Here is a 16,215-nt window from a genome sequence, read left to right as displayed (position 1 = left end):
CATCATTGCTTTTAAATGGATGGTGTGTCTTCATTTAGGTTACCCTGTTCAGTTCTGATTCTCCACTCCTCACTCCTAGTCTCCATCTTTTTGAAGTTGATTGCACTTGTGCTGAGAGGCTCCCATTGATTTTTCTTACCCTCTTGTGACTGAAACTTTTAGTCTCTTCAGGTCATAAGTCTGGGATCTAAATGGAATGTTTTTCAGAATGTTGGTCAGATCGAGACTTTCCAGGACTAGCAACAGAGCTTTTGCAGTTAAGGGCAAGTTAACTCGGTTTGCATAGGCTTTACAACATAATGATATTTGATTTCAGGATTGATGAATTTTATTTGTTTTACAGATTTTGTTTTGAAGTACCAGGGCAGTAATATGGTTAATGAAGCCCATTGTTGGTAGATTGAATACCAGACTAGCAGAGCCTTATCCAAAGAAGTGTGATTTTTGGAATTGTGGAGGAAATACTGACTGTTGTTCAGAAAGTACAAACAGTACTGGTTTTACTTGCTCTTCAGCAAATAATAAAAGGGCAGTCTTTGAGACACTGCAGAGGCATCTGGCCTATGGGACATGACTGTTCTTTGTGCATGACCAACTAACTTCATCTACACACAAAACCAAAACCATGATATTTGTTTTTTTCAGTTCTTTGCAGCTTGCAACAGACTACATTTTTTGTGTGATGGGTGTGAATGTGAAATCTTATTGTTGAGTCCAACCCTAACTCTCCCTAGAGTGGTAATTCATTTTTCAGTAGTACACACTACTATGTCTAATCTAAAAATGGAAATTTGATTGTTCTATATTTAGCTCAGTGCTCATTGCATATATTTTTATTTTTTAAAAAAATAAACCATAGAATCACAGAATAAGCTGAGTTGGAAGGTACCCACAAGGATCATTGAGTCTTACTCCTGGTCCTGCACAGCAACATCCCCAAGAGTCATACCATGTGCCCAAGAGCATTGTCCAAACTCTTCTTGAACTGTGGCAGGCTTGGTGCTGTGATCACTTGCCCTGGGGAGCCTGTTCCAGTGCCCAACCACCCTCTCGGTGAAGAACCCTTCCCTAATATCCAACCTAAACCTCCCTGACACAATTTCAGGCCATTCCCTTGGGTCCTGTCACTGGTCATCAGAGAGAAGAGATCAGTGCCTTCCCCTCCTCTTCCCCTCACGAGGAAGTTGTAGCCTGCAGTGTAGTCTCCACTCAGGCTCCTCCAGGTTGAACAAACCAAGTGACCTGAGTCACTCTTCATACAGCTTCCCCTCAAGGCCCTTCACCATCTTCATTGCCCTCCTCTGGATGCTCTCTAATGTATTTCTTATTTATAGTGTGGTGACCAAAACTGCTCACAGGACTCAAGGGGGTCATAAAAGGAAATCGGGTTTGATAATAACAGGACTTTCCTGTCATGATACCAGGATGGCTGTGACCAATGACTGTGTTGTCTTTCAGGTGTTTTTCAATACTTCCCAGCATAATCTTCTCCATAACTTTACCAGGCACTAAAGTGAAACTGACAGTCCTGTAATTCCTGGGGTCCTCCTTCTTCCCCTTCTTTAAAATTGTGACAAGGTTTGCCAGCTTCCAGTAAGCTGGAACCTCTCCAGATTCCCAAGACCACTCAAAAAACATCAAGAGAGGTTTTGTGATGACATCAGGTGGCTCTTTGAGAAGTCTTGGATGAGTCCCTTCAGGCCCCATAGATTTGTAGGAATCCAGCTGGAGCAGCAAGTCCCACACAAGTTCAGGGTCGACTGGGAGTTGATCATTCTCACAGTCATGGTCCTCCTGCTCAGGGCACAGTGATCCCCTTGGTCCATCATCCATGTTCAAGACAGAGGCAAAGAATGCATTTAATGCATTTGCCTTGTCTCTGTCCCTGTTTGTGAGGTGACCATCCTCATCCTGTAAGGGACTGAGCGTTTTTCTATACTGCCTATTGCCATTAATATATATGAAAAAACTCTTTTTATTGTCCTCCACATTTCTGGCCAGCTTCAACTCCAATAGAGCTTTGGCCACATGAATTTTCTCCCTACAGTGACAAGCAGCATCTCCGTAGTCTTCCCATGTCAGTAATGTCCCCTATTCTAGCCCCTGGAGACAGCAGACTTCCCTGTGAGCTGGGTCCAGTCTGCATATCGGGCCCTCCATTCACCTTAGAAGGGTGTTCCCTATTACAGCTACCCTTCATTTTCCTGTTAACAGAGGAGGTCTTGGTGCAGAGTACAGGTGGTGTTGTTTTAGGAGGCCTCACTCTCCCAGAAAGATCTTCACCTGCCTCATCAGTTGTCTGGCCTTCTAGTTCCAGAGCCTCACATGTATTGTAGTAGGTGCCAGTCCCACCTGTCAAATTCTGAGAAGGTGGAGGAACCTTCCTCCTAGTACATGCCGTATCCTGCTTCCAGCCTTCATCTTTAACAGACCCTTGGCTAGCAGTCATTTGTCTAATTACCCTGCAGGGTTCTGAGTCCATCTGCTTCTCCACTACAATGGAGGTTCATGGCTCCTGAGATTCTTGCGACTGTGAGACTCTGAAAATGATCAGTCTCTCTCTTGCTTGTTTGTTCAAACACTACGTAGCCTATTCATTTCCTCCCGTAGCTCCTTCACCTGGTGACCAGCTCCTCAAGCACAGCTCACCTTCTTCAAAAAAACTATCAGCTCCAGCCTCGTGAAGAGGCATCAGGCACTCCTGGCAGCCTCTGACCTGGAGAGCTCCATCTCCCATCAGCAGGTCTGCCTGGCTGGAGCCTTTGACATGGCTGCTTCAGTGACTCCCACAGCTACATGGGATTGAGCTTTAGGGCATGGCAACACCATAACTGAGGAAGCTTAAACTAGTACACTAATAAGACTGGGGTTTTTAATGTGTGAGACGGCTGAAAGAATGGAGTAATTTTTAATGTTTTAACTTGTGTTCTGTTTCTTCAGAGTACTCGAGTAGCTTTAGACCACCTGGAGTCTGTGCCTGAGAAACTGAGCCTGTTAGAAGATTGCAAAGATACTGGAGTGAGACAGATTTCATTTGACTCTCTCAGTACTTCTAAAATATTTTGGTTAATTAATATTCTCTATGAATGTAAAGATAAGTTGTTTAATAAGGCATTTACAGTTGCATATGTTCGTATTATATAGACAGAAACATACTGCAATTTACTTTCATGTCTATTTTTTCAGGTTTTCAGATTTTTTTCTGGTTAAAAATTTAGTTCTAATTATTAACACTGCTCCATAATGTAAGCAAACATTGATAACTGGGTGTAACTGGTCATATGTTAATTACTGTCTCAGAATATTTTTATTGAATGATATTACATGTTAAGAAATTAAAATTTTATAATTAAATAAATTATGCCAGTAGTTTCAATATTTAACTTAATGAGTGAAGGTAGATGATCTTTACAACTTTTTGTTTTGTCTTGACATAATGACAGTACTTGTCACTTATTTTCTTAGCACCACTATCCAATCAAGGTGTGTTTGGACACAGTAGGACACAGTAACAGTAGTGGTAACATACTGTCAAGAGTGATAAACCTCAGATTAGATTTTCAGTGGCTAAGTGGCTAAATGCCTGTACCATAGTTACTTTACATATATGAAATGGGTGGTTTAATAAAAAAGAATTTGGAACTTCCTTACACAGTATAAATTTTAAGTCAGTATTAAACCACAGATCAACAAATACGTAATGATTTGCATTTAATTTGCTATGTAAAATTTCTCAATCTGTGGTAGTCATAAACATTTCAAAACATACTTGTTTGGAGCATTGTTTATTGTGTTCCTGCACAAGGTCATCAGTTAATAATTGTACACCATTTTATTGCTGTCATCATCAACAGATTTGGTAATGCAAATACTGGTTAAAAAGTTTGGGTTTTTTATGAAAAATATTGTTGAGATGTATAGCTTTAATTTCACATTCCAGGTATCCCCAGAAGAGCTTTTTTGCTCTGACAGAGGTCTGTGTTTACCTTCTGTTTCTGCTAAAGGAAAAATTTTGCTCTCAGCAGGCAAAGCAAAGGCTTGAATGTGGGATATTGTCAATCTCATTCACACTTGCCCTCTCTTGCTTAACACTGCTCTGAAATTACAGTGTCATTTTCTGGTTTGCTCTAGTTATAACTTAGCCAATATTTGTGAGAGTGGAATGCAAAGTCTTTGGTTTAAATTGGGCTCTGTCTTTCTCCATCATGCTTAGTTTTTAAAAGATGGTTTTCTGAAGATGAGTCCCTTTCAACACAGTGTTTTGTTTAAGAAATAATTTATTATGCAAGAGAGCTAAGCTTTATGCCTTAACTTTGAGAAGGATGTCAGTTTGGAGCTTCATTACGGTTTCTATTTGCAAATAACATACTGGATTTTTTGTACAATAGCATATTTTACTCTCAAGTGGTATGCATGAATGAAGTATTTCAAAGCTGTTCATTGTTCTCCGATGCTAGCAAGTTCTTCCCTCAATGTCTTTATCGGGAGGGAGAACGAAAGAGGAAGTAAGTTTTGATAAACTTCTCAGGTTGTGTAGGAGGTTTGTTAATTCAAGCGAATCATTAGCTAGTTCAGTGAGTAGCATTATGTTTTCTTATTAAAAATACTGTTTTGTCCATATCCTTAGAACCTTTTTTTCTTCAAGTGCTTGTTTCTGCAGTGCTGTAATTAATATTTCACATTACAGAATTTCTTTGTTAGAAGGTATGATATTGCTGAAGTTCAGAAAGGGTTACAAGAAATCATTCACCAGTTAAGGATAAGGCCATTTCCATTTTAATCTACATTTGTTTTAACATTATTTTTCTGTACAGAACATTATGCTTTTATATGGCCCCTGTAGTTCAGCCTCTGAAAGTTAGTACTTAATTCATTCTTGCTGTGGTAAAAGTCCTTGACGAAACCTGTGTTTACAATAGTCAGAGTTTCTGACTACTTTTCATGTTATTAAATCATCTAAATCTTTCAATGCATTTCTAGGAGACCTATTGCCGAAGGGAGATGATTGAGGAAAGATATATGAAGTATAAAGATATAGTAACTTCCTTACAGCAACAGCTGGAAGATTCAAAGCGAAGAGTCGGCCAAGTCAAGGTATTTGTGTGTACTTCACTTTTGTGTCCCAGTTACTTTCAATCAGCAACATAACTGTACCTTATTAACTCCTAGTACAAACACAGACTAAAATCCCGCATGAATGTTTCTGTTTCATATAGCTGCCATGGCTGATGGCATGGCAGGTATATTGACATGGCATGAAATTTGATGAATTAGGGGTTACGTTCATTTTAAGTGCCATGGATATAATTTCCAAAAATCTTTCAAATTTTATAAAAAGATGTCTTACTACTCTGAAATGTTTATCTGCTTTGTCGAATTACTGTCTACAGCAATTTTTAAATTGTTTTGTTCAATTTTCTCTTGTCCTTTCAAGTAAAAGATATAGAAACCTGTTTCCTCTATATAAAGGTTGACTAATTTATAAATCACATGTGGTAATTTTTCAGTAGTTGATATTTGCGTTCTTTACAAACGATTCTGTATGATGTCTCTTTCATACATAAATGAAATCCAGGCAAACAGAAGGGAAGTGATTTGCTAAAGGTCACTCACTGGACTCATAGCAGTGCTAAGCATGAATAACTAACTCCTTGCAATACTGATCCAGTGCTCTTGTTTAGAAACTTGGCTTGTAATGAATTCAACTTTCCAATTGTTAACATGCTTTCTTTCCCTTATTAGCTTGTTCATTGTTATATCACTGTCATTGTGGCAGTGGCTTGCTTCAGCAGAACTACAGTTTCTTATGGAAGTGATTGAAATAAGTGATTAGACCTGAAGAATCATACTAGTATTTCTGCTATGTATCTCAATCAAATCAGTTTCTTTGGCAGTTTATCATACCTGTGTCTCTAAGCAATTGAGCTCAAATCAAGGATCACATACTCTATCAAAAAGATGTTTGTGTTCCCCAACTCATCTGTAGCCATCTTCCTTCTGCAAAATGAGGACATACTTACCAGTATGTCTTTTAAAAAGTGGAAAAGGTAAAATAAATACAGAATATTTTAGCTTACTAAGTTGCTGTTATAAGAAGGTATTAAGTTACTTGAAAAAGCCATCTTGCTCTTCTGTAAGAAAGAATTGAAAGGATGAAACAGGCACATTCAGTCTGTTGCTGATGATAATCTTCAGTTTCTTGAATTTCTCCTCCCTCCACACAAACGTTACTAAATTAGTAGCTATTGAAATTTGGACAACTTTGAAAGGCTAAGTGGAATGCAATCAGCTGACGGTAGAACATAACACTGCACTAAGCTGACTGAACTTACTGAGCTTGTGTGACTTGAACTCAATAATCAGAATCCAGTACAAAGCTAATTCCAAAACAATTCTCTTTCTTTAGACAACCGAGAGCATTTAATGGCTTCCATTTAGTCAGGCCTAATTGGGTTTTTGCATGACATACAGTACTCATTGCTGTCACGGCTGTTGCAAATAGAACAGAATGTTCAAAACCAAGTAACAGACGGGTGCTAATCTGATTTCAGTGATCAGGCTAGCTTAGACTAAAAAAAAAATCATTTTAATGCTTGCCTTTCTTACCCTCCTTTGGAACTAACTCAAATGCATTGGTTTTTAGTTTTTTTCATTTTTACTGTCAGTTGGGAGTCTCTAAAATTGATTGCTGGAAGAGTGTAGGTTTGAGGACATCAAAGTTGATTCTTTCTGATATTTTTGGTTCATGCTCTGTACATAGTGCCCCTACTATACAAAATAGATATTTGATAGGTGATAAGAAAATGCGTGGTTGTTACAAAATTTTTTATAGCAATCGTTGTAGATAAAATTACTTGTGGAATTAATCTTTCTCTTCTGTTATGTTTATCTTTCTAGCCTTTCTTATAATACACTTGTTTCATCTTGCTTGCCAACACTGATCTCAGACAGCCATTATCTAATCTTGTGTCCCAGCCTTTTTTCATTTTAAGGAGAAAAAATTAAACCAAAGTTGAATGTTCCCTTAAAAGAGGTTTTTTCTTCCTTTCTTATGATTTCTTTTGTCTCCACTCAATCTTCTTACTCTTCTGTAGTCTTGTCAGATGGCTTTAAAATACCTGTTGCTTAGAAGCCCAGAAAAATTGTAATTTCTATTTGTATGTGTTAAAATGGAAGATTTCCAGTAATAATAATAAGGCAGTGGCTGGTAGAATACCATCAGGTACAACAATCTTGATTTTTCAACTAAGAAAGGGCCAAATTATAGTTGGTAAAGATTAAACTGGGGGGAAAACCCCATAAATATAACATAGTAAAAAAGAATACCAACAGAAGCAAAATTGAAAAAGAAAGACAGAGGAAAACTAGAGATAAATACTATGATGCAGAGATAAAAATATTTTAGGAGTTTCACTGTCACAGACAATCGACCATTTTCTCAAACACAACATACAGATGTAATTGTCAATGAAGCGCATTCTATAAATAAAAATTTCTGTAAAGAGAGAGCCATTTTGTATTGCAGTTACTGGTAGAAGCACCTTTCTTGTTTAAAAGCTCTTCTTCTAAAGCATTTCTGGAAGTAGAATGGAAAGACAAACTTTTTTTATTCTTTAAAAGTTGTTCTTGTGCTATGAACACTTTAGGTATTAAGTCTCTCATCAGCACATAAGGGGATTAATATGTATAATTCCCATTAGTCTTAATAGGAGTAAATCGTTCTTCAGTGATGGAACAAAAGCTCATTGTATCTCTAAATTAATGTAGAATTTTATTTTGTTTTCTGTTTAGTTCTCAAATCTTAGTATCAGCATGAATGATAAATTGCAAGATGTTTTAAGAAAATTCCCTGAGGCTGTTTATGATAAGAATTCAGTGGTAAACTTGTGTGTTTTATGAACTGATGCATTTGTTCATTATTACCTCTTCTCATTTCAAGAAATTGAGTAATTTGGATACCAAGACAAGCTTTTAGTCTTATTTTGGATGGTATTGTAACTGGGGTCTACTTGCTGCAGAGCTAATAGAGATTTTTCAGGGATTTTTGTTTAAAAGACCTTTTAAAATTTATCTTCTCTTTTTAGCTTATAGACCAAATGACTTTCCTCACCAAGAAGCTATGCTGTATGGATTTAGCCATAAATAGTAACATTATACTTCAGACTTTATTTCGTGGTTTAACAAAAAAATTCAAAAGCACCTTTAGATATTTGATATGAGAAATCAGTGAACTTTAAGTTTCCTAAGTGGCAGGGAAAATAGATCTAATATTTGTTACTACTTGTATAACTTCAGTGAATTAATATGAACCATTCATTGATGAGGAGGTGATCATTCACTGATGTCTGCCCTGCTGATATGACATATCCTGAACTGTGGATGTGATGTGAACAGGAAAGAGCATTTTTACAACTTACTGTAGTGGCAAAGACTTGCAGTGCTCCCAGTACTTTTCTCAAGGCAAAGCAGTTTTTTTGCAGACCTTCTATAGTGATGAAATGGGGATAAAAGTCATAAGCAAATTAATTTGAACCTAACTGCAATACTGAGAATTCAGAGAATTCAAATCAGTCGTTTCCAGCATGTGTGAAATCACAGCAGATGCCTATATGTGTGCTACTGTATGCTTTTTGTTAAAATTTACAGCTGCTTGATAGTGACAGATAAAATTATTTTTATTTGGCTACTATAGGATGTGAAAAGGGATGCTGAAATTTCTGATATAGAAGCAGCTGCTCACTCTTCTAGTTGGCGAACTCAAAACAGCTTTCTGTGCAGCTCACTGCTCTCCAATTCAGGTTGTAAGTATTATATCACAGAAAAAATCTACAGGTAACGTACTCTTTTCTTCTAAAAATTTTTTCTACTTGAAAGAGTTTTCTACTCTTCAGAAAAGAAGTGCTAGAACCATCTTAAGTATCCTTCTGTGTGTTAATTTTAGATACTGGATGGATGTCTTTGCCTAGGAAGTACTTGATTACATCCCATGGATAGTCGTTTGGGTTTTTTTGACTGAGACATACAATATATTCTATTTGTCACCCAAACCTATGCCAAAGAAAAGGGCTGCCCTTGAGTTCTGAATCTGCATAATGAGTCATACCTGTGTAAGCTGTGTATCTTCTGAGGGACCAGAGAGATGTAGCATTTTTGCAGTGAAAGTTGAATTCGCTAATTCTACTTCAATTGTGGTTTTTTAACTGGTTTCTCTACCCCCTTGTGTGTATACAACTTGTGTTGTTCATGCAAAGTCATGGGATCTCTGATACAGCTGGGAAATGCTCAATAAAACATAGGACGTATTAGTTCTTATCAGGTACATAAGCACATCTTTGCATGAGTGTCAAAAAGGTTTTTAAGGGGGTTTTTTTTGAGCACATCAGTACATGGATACTAAAATACTTTTCTTCAGAAGGGTGTCATCTTCCGTTTCTTTTCAATATAACCAGTCTGTGTACTGGGAACCTATTCAGAAAGTTGCATTCTATTGTAATGGTAAGTCCTATTTCAGGCTTCATTACACTTTGAAAGCATTGCGTCTTAGAATGAGTGCTGTGGTACATTACTGCTCACCAGTAAGTCCTGAGCTGATCTGATGAGGTTAAAGATAATTGGTTTCTCTTCCTTTCAGAATCTATGGGTTGTGGTTAATATCTTTTTGCAGAGCATACTGAATAACAATAGTAGGAATAAAGCACAGGAGCAAATATCTCCGTATCATCTGTACTTTAGAAACACTTTACCTTGACTCACAGTTGATTTTTCCATTTTCCCAAACCTCATCCCTGTCAAAGTCTTGCAAATCAAAGTACAGCTGAGCCTGTTGTGGGTATAGAAAAGGAGTAATCCATGCCTCACAGCATGTTCAGATAGATGGCCTCCAGTAGTCCCTTCCAATCTCAAGAATTCCGAAAGTGATTCACTGCAAAAATTTACTGAAATTTAAAAAGGCAGCATAAATATTCCTAAAATATTACAATGTCTTTACACTGCTTAACCCAAATTAAACAAGGTAGGACTTAGTTACTTTAATACTTTTTAATAAATTTTAGGCAGTTTTAAGAGAAATAGGATCCATGTCATCTGAATACCAATCTGATGAAACAGTTCTGCATATTTATTCTCTGATTCAACTGGTTTTTACCAGCACTAAGTACTAAACTTTCTGGAGACAAAAAAAAAAAGATTAACAAAAGGCAGTAGTGATTCAATTCACTACTTAGTGCTTATGGCACTAAGATATGTGGATTATTCCATAGCCTTTGGTTTGTGACTGATTGTCACTTTATGCTGAAGCTGATTTCCACCAGTTAAATGCGTATTTTGAAGTTGTTGATATAGTTCTTGAGGACAGTGAAAATTCTGCAGTGGTATTAGCATTAAGGAGATTTTCCAGTGAGTGGCAAATGAAAAGTCAGCTACTTCAGTCATGATAGTCACATAAACACCATGAACTTTTAATTTCAGTAATGATATTAATTAATTATCATTTGAGACTTTGACAGAGAAGTATAATTTGACATCTTAGCCCCCAAACCTACTGTAGCTTTTAATAAATCTTCCTGTACATGTTGTCATCTGTTTTCTGTGATTAATTGTCTCCTTACTTCTTCAGAAATAGAAGAATGGATTTTTTTTTCTTTCATTTACCTTTTGGAGCCGTTTGCAAGTCTTTGTGATTTATGTTTCCCCATTCCATCTCTCTTCAATTCATGAAACCTTACAGACTATTATAGAGTCAATAACTAGTACTAGAATCTTCCTTCCCAATGTGGGTCTCCTGTGACTTGTAGAGAGCACGAGGAAGGGGAGCAGACTCATTTGATATAATTTAACTTATCTGTGAGGGTGATGTGGGATTTCAGTTAAAATGGGTTGAAGAAAGAAGGACAAATAGTATTGGAAAATAGATAAGGGAACAAAAATCTGTTTCCATATATATACATTTACTAAAAAGTTGCCAATGCAGCAAGCAGTTAAAAGGAAAGTAATTAACATCAACATCTGTTTTGTTACTGGTATAATTTCTGCAATTATAACAGCTTTTCCATTACAAACATATTGTAAAATATGTTGAGGGAATGTGCTTTTATTTCTATACCCATTTTCTTAGAAATGAAGAAGTTTAAATGAGAAAATAATTTATTCAAGGAAACATTTACTAGACGTGGTTTGCAGTCTATATTATTATCAGACCAAAACGGTTGGTCCAAAAAGTCACTACTAGTTGTTACCTAAAGAATAATCCTCAGAAACTGTTTTTAATGGCCACTGTATTTTCCTGAATTTTTGAGTACAAAAGTCCCTAGAGTTACACGTGCTTTGCATTAGCTTTGTGAATTGAGTCCTGCCTTTCTCTTTGCACATTTCATCACTTCGAGATTTTAACCTGGATGGCTTCCCAGAAACCATATGTCTTAGAGGCTTTCTATTGTTGTTGGGAATTTATGTGCCAGGGCTTCATAAGCTGTGATAGACAACACTCTTGTGTCAACATGGTATGTAGTATGACTGATAGCACAGCTGAATAAAACCAAGTTGTCCAGAATGTAGGCTTTATTGTCATAACAATTAACTCTTGCACTGTATTGCTGATGCCTGTCTTTATCCCTCTGTGTACAGTTTTTCATAAGTTCTTAAGACTCTTTGTGTTGGCATTTATAAATAATGTAATGTACTTAAAAGTAAAAAGACATTGCAACATCACTATGCCATGAGACACCCTTCTAGAACAAAACCTGGGGCTGCTTAAGCATAAGAACCTGGAATGGCAGGTTCTAAACTTGACATCATCACTTAGAAAAATGCAAATTGAATTAGCTAAGCAATGCACTTTCTTTATGATTTTTCGCCTTACTCTGAATACTGTCCACAGGAGGTACCACTGACATAGCATACAGTAGCAGAGCTTTGGACCAGTTCTGAAAACTTAGAGCTCACACCAACGTCCCAAACACAGATTTCATTCTTCTGAAAGTGAAAACTCTCCTAACCAAACTGTGAATTCTTGCTTCTTATTAAATAACTTTTGGTTATGTACTGCTACAATTTTACTGGCTCGTTAAAAATTGCACTCTGGATATTCAGTAGGACCACTTTTCTTATATGCTTGTGATACAAGGAAGGCCATTAGGATAAAGAGATGTTGTATAAGCTGGTAGCCACTTTCCTTCCCTTAATGTCTGCCTTTTGCTAAATGTTTGGATATTTTGACTTTTTTTTCTTCAGCATTTTATCATAAGATGTTTTGTCAAATCATATTGTCTGGATTGTGATGCAATATAATGTATTTAGAAATATGCACTATATATTATGTACCCTGCTGTGAAGGTATATACACAGTATGACATCGTATGAACACCTGTTCAGTGTTACTTGGTGGGTTTAGTCCATGCTGTTGGTAAAGATATTCCTTCACAAAATTTTTGAGAGTTTGTCTTATTTTATTTAAACAAAAATTCTCAAAAAATAAATGGAAAATAGGTCTTAGTGAAATAATCAAATTTTTGTAAATGCAGTCTACATTTCTTGTGTATAGGAAAGCTCTTGGCTATGCCTGTGTTTATATAGAGTATAAAAATCTATTTCTCTAGAAAAATAAGTTAGTTTCTCAATTCATAGCCTTACGAATATTGAGTATTTATGAACACCATATTACTTGCGGAATAAATTATCATATAATGAAATACATGTTTTAAATAAACATTAATGGTCAGTCAAACAAATCAGCAAATCACAGGTTCAAAAAGGCCTCTATGATTGTTGAGTCTAACTGACTTCATGTCTGTCTCTGAAGATACTTACTTAGTTTTTTTGTGTGACTTCTTTCTAGCACTTATGAAAGGGATGGTTCCTTTGGATACAAGTGCCACCAAGGAAGATTCTACTAGTGTTGCTGTTAGTGAAATGAAGCTGCAAGCAGAAGGAGGAAAGCAGTAGAATATTTTACAAAACCACACCAGTTTTCTCTGTGGTAAATTCCATTCCACTCTTTCTTTGGGTTTGAACAGTAGTAATTCCATCTGCTATAGGAGCGATGCACCCTTAATGATTCAGCAATTGCCAAACATTCAAATGGAAGAGCACCAAGAGTGATTCTGATGAACTCTTGTGATAATTTAGGGGACTTGTACACCAAAGGCTTTCTGGGATTTGCTATTCTCTTGTATTTGTTTCTGCAGTCCTCCTAGACTAAATTTATTGTATTCCTGAAATACTGTGAAGTGAAATACCTGTGACATTAATCTTTGCTATGAGCTTATTTACCCCTATACAGGAGTTGTTCTGACACTTGTTTTTTTATTACATTTAGCAACATTATTAATAATGCAAAAATATTCAGAAATTGCCTATTATTATGAGAGTCATTATACAGTGTTGTACAGACACATTTTTGATTATAGGTCTTTCAGTTTGAAAAAATCATTTAAGAAAGAAGTGATAAAACAAAATTTTCTAAAAGCTAGTGAAAATTCTTAACTTGGTTTCAGGTTCAGGATATATGTGTTATAAGAATTATTCTTTTCGCCAGAACAGTTTTATCAGATGGCCTTGGTAAGGCACTTTAAAGAATCTGAATCACCCATCTGCATCAAGTGATGTGGCTATGAGAATCTTAATAGCAGGGTTTCGTGTTCATTTATTTATTCTGTTTTGTTCTCTGTTAGAGAAGATGTGTCATATTGATTGTAAAATACTATGGAAATACAATATTGCACATTTGTATTTGTTCAGATATTCTAAACAAATTAGACACAATTTTGCATTACAGTGGTCTCAAAGAGCAAATCATAGAAGAATTTTCTGCTGTCTAAAGAAATGCAAGTGTTTCTGATAGTTCTTGTTTTATTCTCCTTTCAGCTACTTCTGGCTGGATCACTGCTAGTGTGCCTTAAAAGATTTGCCAAAGCTATCAGAGTACTGTAGCAACATTAACACCATTCAAACCATTTTGTTTTGCAGACTTCTGTCATATTTAGGAAGCCTATTTCTTGTCTGAAATACTGTCATTTTTTAGCACTGTAGGTGTCTCAGGCATAATTCACAGGTCACAAAGTGCCATCTCAAAAGAGGGTTTTTAAAAATTTTTTTTCCCTACTCTGATGAAATGTTCTGTTGTTCCTGTGGGTGCTCTGGACAGTGCTCTTCCTTGACAATCACCTTGTATTCAACCTGTTTCAAACAGAAAAACATGCTGAGAACATCAAAATCAGACACAGAAATGAGAAAAATATTTGAGTTTATTCTCCATTCATTTTTCCATGAACTTAAATTGCTTAAAATTTAAAAAAAAATCTGATTTGGTTAAAAAGTTTTCTTTACCTTTTGCTGTGTATTATGCTGTGCATGGTAGTGCTGGCATTGGCTTTTTGCAGACTTCTGGCACATCTGCTCATTCAGAGGGTCAAGAAAACAAAACGGGCACATCCATCTGTTCTGATCTCAACAGCCATGACAGGGACAAGAAAAAAATCAACAAATAAACTTCTGCTCTCTACAAAGAGTGTGGATGTCATGAAACAGTGTTTACCTCAAGCCACAGTTACTATAAACTAAACTTACTTTAAGCGGATCCAACATTTGTAATTCATTTTTTTTATTAGATCAAGAGCAGAGCTGGAAATAACGGCATTTAAAATATTTTAACTGGTTTGGTCTGCTGAAACATTAAAAAATGCAAAATGAAATGTCACCAGCTTGCAGACTTTATGGTACCTACAAATTATGGCCAAAACACAGAAAGGTCACTTTAAAATATATTATGAAACAGTAAACTTGTGCTCTCAAATCACCTTATGTGGTAACAAGGTCTGGTGCATTGATTGCTGATGGATAAATGTGTACCTTACCTGTTGTACCAAAGTTTAGATGTTTTTTTGACATAAATGTGCCTGTTGATAAATGAATGGGTCTTTAAGAGTCTGAGCTGAGAAGTAATACCAGAAATGTAATGTCCTCTCTTTTTGCTAAGGAATTTGTAAAAAACTTACCATTTTATGTATTTATACATTTTTTCCTGACTTGTAACTTAGAAATCTGAAATATGTATTCCTAAAATAGGATCACTACTTCTTTATATTGTTAGAAAACTAAGGATAAGCAGTCCGATCTCCCTCACTATTACATCAAGTATTGGATCTCTTTTTGTACTATACAGGACAGAAATTACTACTGGGTGAAAAATTTTGGCTTTAAGACTTTAAGTATGTTCAGTGCTTAGTATATTTGCCTTTCCCCATGTGACTGGCTTTTCAACAGTTTTATATCCTTTTATAAAATTTTCTAAAAGGGCTGGAAGAACAGAAGAGACATCAAACCACACCAAAAAAAAAAAAAAAAAAGAAAAAAAGAAAAAAAATATTTTTACTGAGTAGACTTATGGACTCCAAAGCCAGGAAATTCTTTCTTAAATTTACCCTCTTGGCCTGGCAGTCTAGATAGCGTGTAATATTTGCCTCTCTTCCACCTTTGATAGAGGTTCATATTACAAAGTGAATTTTGTTTCCTCTTTACTGAAGGCAAAAGTTCCGTTCATGACATTATGTGAAATTGTCCCTTTGTGGTTTAAGAAATAATATTTTTTCCATATTGGTCTGAAATAATACTCTTCTGCACAGTTTCAGTTTTTAAAGTAGAAAAGCAGATAATTTTTAAATAAAACCTTTTGTATATTGCACATCTTATAAATTGCTGTCCCTTCTGGTAGCCAGATTTTTTTATACTTTAACCCTTTAATGACCTGTTACCCAATTCTTGCCCAAAGCAGTGGTTTTCAATAATCAAAAACGTGGTATTGCACACACTAAAAAATGATGGCTTATTTCTTTGTTCTGTTTAGCATTTGGTACATCAGGCAAACTTTTATGTATGTACTAAGTACATACAGATTTTATAAGCTAGTATCAGGCATTCTTTTAATGCTGTACTGAAATACAGTGCTTCAGTACTGTGCTTTCAAAAATGCATTGGCCCTCTATTTTAGCATCAAATAGTTGTCACATGAATAAGCTATAAATGTTATGCCCTTCAGTTCCTTAACATTTTACAGCAGACTTGAGACTACTTAATTACTTTTGAGATTATATTTACTAAATAGCCCAAATTATTTATTTTTATTGTGTAATTGTGTCATCCTAACAAGAAATGTCAAAATAAAAATAAAAAATAAAATTTTACAGTGCAAAACAAAGCTATTTTCTTATATTTACTTCTCAA

At 35.8% G+C, this 16,215-nt stretch overlaps 1 protein-coding gene across 1 annotated transcript in view; it reads left to right on the top strand.

Moving 5' to 3' along the window:
- The window catches only part of CEP128 (centrosomal protein 128), a gene marked incomplete at its 5' end in the record, with an annotated part of 104,864 nt that extends 91,868 nt beyond the window's left edge, over positions 1-12,996 (top strand). Inside the window, 4 exons of the mRNA XM_082283912.1 lie at positions 2,941-3,018; positions 4,981-5,094; positions 8,693-8,801; positions 12,833-12,996. Of these exons, the coding sequence (XP_082140038.1) occupies positions 2,941-3,018; positions 4,981-5,094; positions 8,693-8,801; positions 12,833-12,939 (408 nt within the window). The 3' untranslated portion in view covers positions 12,940-12,996. The remainder of the gene's footprint in view (positions 1-2,940; positions 3,019-4,980; positions 5,095-8,692; positions 8,802-12,832) is intronic.
- Positions 12,997-16,215: the final 3,219 nt, after the last annotated feature.

This window comes from Coloeus monedula (genome assembly GCF_965178545.1).
Source record: "Coloeus monedula genome assembly, chromosome: 6".
Classification (NCBI taxonomy): Eukaryota; Metazoa; Chordata; class Aves; order Passeriformes; family Corvidae; genus Coloeus; species Coloeus monedula.
This window is presented reverse-complemented; position numbering and strand designations above follow the sequence as displayed.